We start from the raw sequence: 11,096 nt of genomic DNA, 5'->3' as shown, positions 1-11,096 counted from the left end.
AGATTTAACTCTTCCAAAGGTAGAACATCAAAAAATTATTATGAAAGTCTAGTTCAAACTTTCTCCACTAAGCCTTTATCAGATGGTCTTCAAAAAGAGAAAGCATATTTATTTTTTTCTCTTCTCTTTCATTGTCCTTCATGTTGAGGAAGTTTTACTAAAGGAAAAAGGAGAGGTCATGGACTTAATTATTCCACAAACAGATTATTTTTACCCATTAATATTTTCTTTGCCCACCTTCCTCTTATTACCTGCTGGAAATATAAAGCATCTAATAAATTGTTAATTAGAAATAAAGGACTAGATTTCACTTTTGAATACAAATTTTGTGAAGAAGAGCATAAGTAAGCAAAAAAAAAAAAAAAAAAAAAATCCCAGTTCAATTCAGTACATATAAGATGACCAATTTTAGGTAGATTTTAGAGTTGTTGGCTTTTTTTCCCTGCAAATTACTGTATATGGTTAATAGTTTACATATTGACAGACTTGTTTTATTATAAAGCTAGTTATGAAAGGCAAAAAAAGAGACATTTTAAGATAAATTGCCATAATTCTGGTGGGGAAAGAAACCTTTAGAATTCTAATGAACAATGTAACAGCTAAATGGAAAGTTTAAATTGCAAATAAGGGAAATCTGCTGAAAATGTGTGGATTCCAGTAGGAAGAGTGGGTCTTAATACAGGTATTTTACATTATTGTTTTAATTTTGATTAAACCAATATTTTGAATGCATGGCAAAGACAAAGGCATTTTAGAGTAGGAAAATCAGGGCATTGAGATTTTAAAGATAAGGTCCACATTTTTAAAGCATTTGGAGGTTCTCTCTTGATCTTTAGAAGTGGTTCTGAGTTTATTATTTTAGGTTCTGACTTTTTTCACTGGACTTAAAAATGATTTCACAGTGAAATGAGATATGTTGAATTATTTTCTCAGCTTCAGGTGCAAGATAAGTGACTTGAACATTTTGTTATCGGGTGAGGGGTTTCTCATCATTCCCTCATTTTGCCTTAGCACCTAATTTGAGCTCAGTGATTGTGCCCTTAGTCACAAGAATATCTTGGTACTGAGTCAAAAACAGAGGTAGAAGCAGAACTGTCAGGAATAGTGAAAGGAATAAGATCAGGAGCCAGAAGAGAACTTTCCATTCCTTCACATAATCAGATGACATCCTTGTTTCAGCATCCTTTTTCAGAGCTAACTTTGCCACCTCAGGTTAGGCAAGATATGCTCTTGTTTTAAATTCTACCAAAAATCATTATGTAGTATTTCATCATGCAAATAAACTCTAAACCCCAAAAGTTCCCAGTAAAGTAGGTCAAAAGCACAAAAACCCTGCATTCAGATATAATACGATATCAGTAACATGGTACTTTTCCTCTTCACGAGAATGGTCTGCTAATTCCTCTTCAAGAGAATGGTCTGCTAATTATTACAATTGAATTAAAATCAAGTACTCAGGTTTGTTTTTAATTGGTTATTAGCACATTCTTTTCGATGAAACTTTTTTGATACAATTGAATACACTGTAAATTCTACCAGTTCACTATACTCATAAACATGTGGATGAACTGATACACTAAAGAAATATTTAATTATGTATGCTGGGCCTTTTTATACTGGGTGTTAATGAATAAAGCCTTCTTTTTACTAGTGTTCATCTATGTTTTAATGTTTGAAGGTATTGGGTCACCCATAAATTTATGATAAAGTCTTCCTGGCTATATATCTTTGAAGTTCATCACAAGTATCAGTTTCTATTAAAATTTTAAAGTCATATGAAAAATTATCTATATCTATGCAATACAGAAGAAACAATACATATTCTCAAAAAATGTATATTATTTTCAGAAGCAAATAGTATCAGAATTAAAGAGGATAGTCAAGCCATTACCTCTTCACAACTAGCAGACCTGGTGTACCCCTGCCTTCTTGATTGAAAAATCTTTGCCTTCAATTTATATTTTGTAAAAGCATACTAGAAATGATCACCTCTGCTTATTATTATTACTAGTATTATATATTATATATCAAGGATATTATTTTAAAAAGTAAAATAGGATGCTGAATGTCTTAAATAAGTCCTTTACTTATATTTACCTTTAAGATTTCATTTTTCTATATATCTAAATAAATTACAAAGATCTTATCAAATTAATAAAGCTGCTGAAATTGTTTTTACCTGTAAAATTTATTTTGGAAATATAAAAATGAAAGAAGCACTTGCTTTTCATTTGACTTGTGTTGCATATTTATAAGAGATTAGTTTCTTTTCCGTGAGGACTTGACTTAAATCACAGTTTGACTGAGATTTGTCCCCTATGACTTAAATAATAAAATGAAACAAATTGGAAGATAAAAGACTTTTAAATTCAAAGATACTAATTACAGAGTTACTTTTTACATGTGAATATTCCCAGAGTGAAGACTCATAATTTCATCCAGCTTTACTTGGATGGTAGCTAAACAGAAGCAAGGAAAATAAATGCATAAAACTGAAATTATTATACATGAAAGAAAAAGATCCATAATTTACATGTATGTATAATCCATATATATAAACTCTATACATGTATATACAATGTATATACATATATAATAGTACTATATTTATATACACACACACGACTGCCCAATTAAACATGTGTTATTGCTCCTATTTAAAAAGGCATATAGTATATTTGTTAAGCAGAATACTTATATAATAAAATTCGTGATAGTTATTTATGTTCTGTTTACCTGAATTTTCACAGTTGAGAATTTTGAGCTAAATATGTTAGAAATGCCTAAGCTCAAACTTCCCTGGAGATCTAGTGGTTAAGACTGCAGGGGGTACAGGTTCCATCCCTGGTCAGGGAAGTTCCACATGCCACATGGTGCGGCAAAAAGGAAAAAAAGAAAAAAAAAAAAAAATGTCTAAGCTCAAATTCAACTTGCACAAGTCACTTAAGATGAAGTCTTCTTTTAGTCATTTCCTCTCATATTATCTTAACTCATTACAGTCATATGTCTTACGTTTTGTGGAGCATCGTGTTAATGATTCCTTTGTCATAGCCATTTTACAAAAAAATACAACATTTATTGGCTTAGACAACATAATTGCAAAAGGTTAGGACTGTGTGAGCAATGAATTTATACTAAATGGATCAAAATAATGTGTTACAGTAGTCAAAGTTATGTTCTGTGATTGCATTATCAAGTTTCATAATTCTAAACACAAGTATTCTTTGTAGATAGCAAGAATTTAAAACTAGGATTCCTAGATGAGGGGGGAAAAAAAAAAACTTTTCAAGCTCAGTAAGCTTTTTCCTTGTGATCTCTCTCTCTAAACTTTTATTTAAAATATGGTGTTCATTATCCTTATATTTTTTAGTATTTTGCAATTAGATGAAATAATACTTTTTAAATTAAAACCTAAAAGTAGTCACATAATAATACTGTATAGAAAAATAATGTGTTAAAACTAGCAGTGAGTCAAACTAACATTTCACTTTCGAGTATTTTCTACTCACCATCTCATAGTTAAAGGGATAAAACAATACATGTTATTATTGTCAAGTATTGTTATTCTAATTTGTACTAAAACAGCAAAGAATATAAGAAGATATGAGTCAGATCTGGGACTGCTTCAGTCTAACTGACCATCACTATGAAGTGAATTAATAGTCTATCTTTTAAAAAAAATTATCATTTTACTGCAGCAAAAACATAGAACAAATCTTAATCATAGGACCTATGTTAATGCCCATGGTACTTGAAGAAAACGTATCTGGTATCATAAATTGAAGCTAACTTAACTATTTTTAATGCACAGCTAAAATAAGTGGCCTTGCCCAGGGGATAGAAAACTCCATGGAAGCAAAATATTATCTCTTTAGATACAAAATTTCATCCTCATATAAATTTATTTTCATTAAATAAATTTATTCCTAATTCAAGGATAAAATTCATACCTATGTAAGAAGAGACAGTCTTACTTTCTGTATTTAATGAATAAAATATAAACATTACAATTATCAAGTTATAATTTGATATGGTTTATGGATACTTTTCAAATGTTGAAAGATCTGGTTTTACTAGGGATTGTACTATAGTCTGATTTGTATAATATGTCATGTTATGATTGTATGCATAGTTGTTAAGGAAATGATAATAATGTTAGAAGTATCTTGCTTTGCACTTTGAGTTTTATTATGCACATGCTTTCTGCTAATCATCAAAACATTTGATTAGGAGGAATAGGAACATGATAAATACCTAGTCTAAAGGGACTTCATAAATCTGATAGTAAGCCACTTAAAGGTTAATACTAACTTTCTGTGCCTTAAAAAATAAAATCGTCAGGTAAAGGATGAAGAGATGATTAGAAAGAGCAAGGAAGGTGAGATAACTTTGAAAAAGGTAACTTCTGGGAAAATGAAAAGAAAAGAAGAAAGAAAGAACAACAGCTATGTAATACTGGATCTGATCCTCTTGCAAAAGAGCTGTATTTCAATATTGTATATAGAGAAATAGTGAATTATGCCCATGGGCTTTTCTTCATCTGAACTAATTCCAAAATATACTTCAAATAATGGAGGAGGAAAGTTTTAGATATAAGGTACCAAATACAAGGTAGTCCTGAAAAGTTGCGTTTTACATCGATATACTTGTGTTTTTTATTTTATGCATATCTATGTTATTACTCATATATAATTAATCAAGAAATACAAATATGTTATTCTAGACATTCATGGGGCTTTTTTAAGTACCGTGCCTTAGTTTTGTATCAGTTAAGGAGCTTTAGAAGCTACTAGTCTTCTTTTTTATGGAAAAAAAATGTGATGTAAGGCATCAGGGCCTGCAGTGAATTACATTCAAAGCATAATGATAATTCCTACTAAGGGCAACTGGAGGAAACAAGCAGAGAACGCTGGTCTCACTGCACAGCTCTGCAACTACAGGGTCTATGAATCTCTGGAGCTCTGCTGTCCTCTACTGGCCTGATGAGATAAATGCCTGTCTCAAAGCTCTGGTTTCTTTGTATTAGTTCAGTTTCCTTCACAAACAAGATACTGGCACCTTAAAAATACGATTTTCTTTGGTTTCGCTCACATGTAAATGGATAATAACTCAAATTATTGTCAGATTAATTTTGCAACATCATTTTGGTGTCATACAGAAAGATAAACTCATTCAGCATCCTGTCTTAGTTCAAGCATGTTTAGGGTTGGTTGCAGTAAGTGGTTGGTAAAAGCAAGAGCTAAAATATAACAATGACAGCTTTCAGAAATAACAGAATGCTGACGGTCAAATTGGCTCCCAGGCCTTATACTTTGATTGGTTGGTGTGTGTGTGTAAGTAATTTTAGTGTATATTTTTGAAAAACTATAGCATTCCTTTAAGCCTTTAACTATCATACGATTCATGGATTCTTGATCAGTGTCTCCTAATTAATCCTGTACTTCTTAGCAATATATTTACAGTTTCTCCCAACTGCATCCTGCCTAGGAAAAATGATACATCATTGGAGTACTAAGTTTGAAACTCATAATTCAAGAGAAAGAAGTGAACTATATATTGATAAATCATATTTTTTTATGTCCCATTTTTATCCTAGTGTGTGGAATGGGTGTCGTGAGTTACAAGATTTATTAACATCACAGTGCATCAAACTTGTTAATAAACTAGCTTTCTGTGTAAGAAGTAAAAGAAAGATTTAAAAAAATGGGAGCACAAAAGGCATGGCATAGCTGGAGTTTAAAGTTCAAGCTTTGTATCCTCTATATATAATGTATTATGTTTTTCAAAAACTTTTTATTAGGAAAGCTATACCAGACGCATAATCACTATACAATGATTAAACATTACCTTTACAATTTATAATCACTGAAATTACAGAATAAATATATGCACATTTCTTTTGAATCTTTGTGTGTGAGAGAGAAAACATTAAAAGTGCTTCCTACAAAGCTGTTAGTGATATATACCCAGTTGCTTTTTTATGTTTTTTTATATATTATATATATATAAGAAAGTGCAGATGTTCTCCAAAAAATCTTGGCATCGGGCTGAAGTGTCACAAAGAAGGTGCTCATCCCTAGGTGAGTGCCTCCAGCTGTTAAACCACCAGGCCTCCACTTCAGTAGGCTCCAGCCTAGAAGATGACTTTTCCAGGGTGGTAGGAAAGATGTTTTGAGCTGTACACTAGAGGAGAAAGGAAGGTGAAGCTATGGAGAGGATAGGAATGGATCAAACCCGAACTAATTAGATTGGGTTGAATGGACGAGGGGTGTGTGTGTGTGTGTGTGTGTGTACCTACACCAGAAGGAAGGAACTGCAGGTTTAGGGACCTAACTATGTGCAGGGATTTGTGATGTGCATGTGGGTATGTGTGTGACAGAAAAAACGAGTGGGTGAGAACATTCCAGCAAAGCCCGCCCCCTCCCTCCCCGTCTTGCAGTTTCCAGGCATGCAGCAAACTGCATTGTTAATACATGTACAGAATCTGTGCCATGATGGGAAGAGGAACGAAAACCACAAATGGCAATCTGTTTTCCCCCCTCCCTGTCAAAACAAAACTACAACTAAAAAAAAAAAAAGTTACTGAAAATAAAAAGACACATTGAATTTTACTTAATTAGGATCAATACAATGATCCCCAATATACCTTATACATGGCACAGTCAAAGTCTCAAGTTTCAGTATAAAAAAATAATGATAACATTTGCTGGCAAAAGTCTGCGAAGGCACTTCATTGATTAATGATCTGTGTATGGCCCTTCCTCCAAATCACATCTGAGTGGGGAGAGCATACATCTGTATTTTCTAGTTATCATGCGGTTTCCGTTCTTTTCAGGGCAGGGAAGTTTGTGAGGATGGAGTTATTGGGACAAGTGTAAAGGGAGCAAGGGATATATTTCTTTTATTTTTCTTTTCTTTTGAAAAAAAGCACTAATGTATTTTTCTTTTTCTGTTAGAACCTATATGTTGTCTTCTCCAGGACTTCGAGGTAATCCGGCTTGGTTTGAAGTTTGGCCCTTAACTCGAGGTAATCACTTTTTTGGGTTTGGTGGTCTGTGAAGCCCTTTCCAGCCGAGAAGAGAAGGGTTTCTTTGAGCCTGGCGTCCTGCTGTAAGTCTGGGTATTGCATGCCAGGAGGATGGACATGCAGTTCCTTTAATTTGGGCACTGTGCCGTAGAGACAGTCCACAAACCCCACCGTACAGGGGGCTGGTTGTGGCCTTTCTCGGTCTAGTAGCATACTGCTGCCACCACAACCTCCCCCTGGAGGAAAGAGCACCACCCCGCCATTCTTCTCGTGGTGGCGGAACCCAACCAAGTCTCCCCCAGTTCCCGCAACTACCCCGGAAACCCCACCAACTGCTGAGTGGTGAGGGTGAGGGTGATGATGATTCATGGTCACTATGGTATTGAGCTGGGAGCTGGACACTGCCAGCGCCCACTCCTTTTCTTTTTCTAGCAAGGTCCGGTAGTTGCTGTGGTTCTCCTTGGGTGTCTCAGCAAACTGCTCACTTCCTAGGAGAACCTCCCCCATTCCCGGAGGTTGTGTCACAGGAGCCCCACGTTCTGCACCCCCTGCCTCTGGCCCTGATGAAACAACCACCTCCTCCTCCTCACGAGGCTTGTAGATGGGGTTGTTGCACATCTGAGTAACGGGATGAGGAATGTACTCGTATACATGACCCACAGGAGGGGCCTTCTCTGGGGAGGAAATAGTTGGTCGGCCCCCACCTCCATTTCCACCTCCACCACCTCCACCATCCTCAAAAAGTCGATGGCATTGCATCTGGATGCCAGTGAGGTCCACGCCTTCCTGCCTCTTGCTTCTAAAGGGCAGCTTCTTCCGGCGCCGTCGGAGGACATAGGCAAAGAGGCCTGCAGCAACAAAGACTGCTGAAAAAAACAGAACCAGCAGGCTGAGAATCAACACAGAAAGTGGCACAGGGCCCCCAGGGGGAGAGAACTCATAAGGTGATGCACTCGTCGGCCCCCCAGCAAGGTGAGCATCTCCAGGCTGAGCTGGGGATGCTCCAGCTGGTGCGATGTGTAGCATCTCTGGGCAGAGAACTTCCAGTTCAATAGTGCGCACGTCACGGTGGGTGAGGTTCTCAGGGCTCCTGCATAGGACATCACCCACCACACTGACTGAGCTGATGGTTTCAATCCACTGTTTGAAGGGAACCAGGTCACAGGTACAGTCCCAAGGATTCTCGTTGAGGTCTATCTGGACAATGGCATTCAAGTGTTCTAGGACACCAGCCACAGGAAGATAGAGGAAGTAGTTCTTTCTCAAGTTGAGCCGAGCCAGGGATGTGCCTGCAAAGGCATCTGTTGGCAGGGTCCTCAGCAAGTTATTGTTGAGGAATAGCAGCTTCAAGTTGGGCATGAGGCTGAAGGCTGCAGGCTGGATTTCCCGGATGACGTTGAACTCAAAGTACAAGTAGTGCAAACTCTGTAGGCCTCGAAACATGCCTGGAGTCAGCTTCTCGATATCGTTGCCATTGAGAAAGAGGCTCTTTAGGTTAGGCAGGTTGATGAAGGCCCCATCCTGGACATAAGAAATACGATTGTTCCCCAGATGTAAGAGATCCAAGGAAGAGAAATTCCAAAAATCAGAACGGTATATTTTCTGAATCAGATTGCTACTCAGGTACAATTTCTTGGCATTCAGAGGCCTTGGAAGAAGTTCAGAAATGTTATTAAATCCTCGCTCTTTGCAGTTGACAGTCAAACCAAGGTCATTGATATGCAAATTACAGGTACACCCAGTAGGGCATATAATGGGAATGGGTGGTCTGGTCTGATAAGGAGCAATGGGAGGTTGGTTTGGACCAGGGTATAAAGCTTGAGATGTGGACGGTGGCCTTGGTGTTCGAGGCTGTTTGGTGGGTTTGGGCTGTTTATTTGAGGACTTGTATTCAACAGAAGAAGCAGTAAAATGGACAGAGGACAGCATTGAGGAAGGCTTAGTTGGCCATGCATTCTCCTTGTTTGATGACAAGTGGGGAATCCCCAAACTAGCCTCCACCTCAGAGTCAGACAACAAGGGACAGAGTTCTGTTTTCCTGATTTCTCGCAGGTCCTTTCCATGAAAATGGAAAGGAGTCTCACAGGTGATATCTCCCACCAGGGCAGTGTAAGGAATGCGTTCCAGCCAACTCTTCAGTTGCACGATTTCACATGTACAGTTCCAGGGATTTTCTTCCAGCTGGAGCTCCATCAGGCTTCTGCCAATGTGGTCTAGCATTCCTCGGTAAAAAAGAACTTTTAACCTGTTTCCACGCAGGTCCAAGTGGGTTAAGGAGACAGCCTTAAATAAATTTGTTGGAAGCATGGGAATGAGATTATCATTTAAAATCAGAACTCTCAATTTACTTAGATTCCGAAATGCCCCACTCTCAATACGTTTAATTACATTGTAGTCTGCCTGAAGATATTCCAGACTTTCCAAGCCAAGGAAGGTGTCATTTCTGAAGACGTCTAGCTTGTTCTCGTGAAGATACAGTCTCTTTAAAATCTTAAGACCGTTGAAAGCTCCTGTTTGAATGTCCTGCAATGCATTGTTCCCAAGGTTAATGGACACAGCATTATTCAAATGAAGAAAACTGTTGGTGTACAATTTCCTCATTGAATTTCTCTGCAGATACAGTTTAAAAGGTCTTGACCAGAACTCAGTAATCTGACTAATATTTGTAAATCCTTTGCTGTCACAATGTATATGAAAGAGGCTTTCTTTAACTTCACAGTAGCATGGATCAAAACAGGGCTCATCTATTTCCTCTGAGTCCTCTATCAGGGGAATCGGGGTAGTCCATCCTAAAGCAATTGTGCTTAGAAGAATTATCCACAACATCCTCCCTCTGTGAAGCATCTCAGCTATAGAAGGTTTCATCATTCGCGGTTGATTACAAAACTGCAACAGAAATAAAGATGCAGATTTTTAGCTTTTCATCATATACACTACTCTAATTGACTCCTATATGTGGACCTTTTTAAGAGTGATATAAAAACTTAAGTAATTGTTGAACTGACACTCAAAATGACCTATCAACATGCTTAATATGTCCTATATCTTAAAATTAGGAGACTGAAGTATTGTGCCATGTGATGACATTTTCCTGAATCAAGCCATATCTGGTGAAGGGCGTATCATTAAATCAAAAGCATCCTTTGTTGTCTCTTGTAGCAAGCAAGGAAACTGGCACACAGTGATTCCTCTTAGGGATAGGCAGATTCAGTAATAATGGCAATTATTTGGCTATTACACTTGTTTGCCTGTTAAAACTCACATTGTTATCAGAGGTGCCTATTATGGATCTGATTGAAACTCTGATAGAAGAAAATGTTCTTTAAACTATGGGTTTCTGTTCATAAAAAGATATGGCATGCCCCAAAGTTATTAGATTAAAGAGTATGATAGATTATGAGCCCTTGGACCAACATCAGATGTTAAGCTGTGTAAGATGATTGGTATCTCAGGAAAACCCAAGATTTCTCTTAAGAAATGAGCACAATATGCTTAATTTTAGTGCATGCCCAGTAACTCACTGTACTCCAACCCCTTTTGCCCAAGCACAGATTATTAACATCTCTAATTAAATGATTTCTACATATGTGTATCATTTGGCTGTTTAAATCCTTTAGGTGTGATTAGCCTTTCTAAAGAACAAGCCCATGCAGTTGTCAGAGCTAAAGATAGTGACAGCTAAAGGGTGCTGAGCCTAGGAGTGTCTGTATTAAAACACTTGCAGAGCTTAGTTTGGAATGTATATCTGTTCCTTCATGATCAACTGAGGAATCCTGCAAAAAGATGGAATGGCAGGTGGTTTGTAGAGGAGGTTTGGGTAAAGGCAAGAAATAGTGGAAACCTGGATTCTTACCTCCTGATAAATGATCACATGAAATACATTTCAGAAAGATATTGCTCTTTTCCAATGAGATGGAACAAATACAGTGCACTAATCTAATAATTCGGAGCTTTCCTCCATGGCTCTCTTGGAGCCTAATATCCATATATGAAAATGCATATATAAATAAATAATAATAATGCAGTTATATTAGATTGCCCTTCTAAGTCACTGAAATATCAATCAAAA

At 37.0% G+C, this 11,096-nt stretch overlaps 1 protein-coding gene across 1 annotated transcript; it reads right to left on the bottom strand.

Annotated features, from left to right (window-relative positions):
- Nucleotides 1-3,900: 3,900 nt before the first annotated feature.
- Nucleotides 3,901-10,688, bottom strand: SLITRK3 (SLIT and NTRK like family member 3). The gene has a single exon (XM_006054378.3). It carries the CDS (start codon nt 9,893-9,895, stop codon nt 6,953-6,955), a length of 2,943 nt encoding a protein of 980 aa, XP_006054440.1. The 5' UTR covers nt 9,896-10,688; the 3' UTR covers nt 3,901-6,952.
- Nucleotides 10,689-11,096: the final 408 nt, after the last annotated feature.

This window comes from Bubalus bubalis, chromosome 1, assembly GCF_019923935.1.
Source record: "Bubalus bubalis isolate 160015118507 breed Murrah chromosome 1, NDDB_SH_1, whole genome shotgun sequence".
NCBI lineage: Eukaryota > Metazoa > Chordata > Mammalia > Artiodactyla > Bovidae > Bubalus > Bubalus bubalis.
The sequence above is the reverse complement of the archived record's forward strand: the minus strand, read 5'-3'. Positions and strand labels throughout refer to the sequence as shown.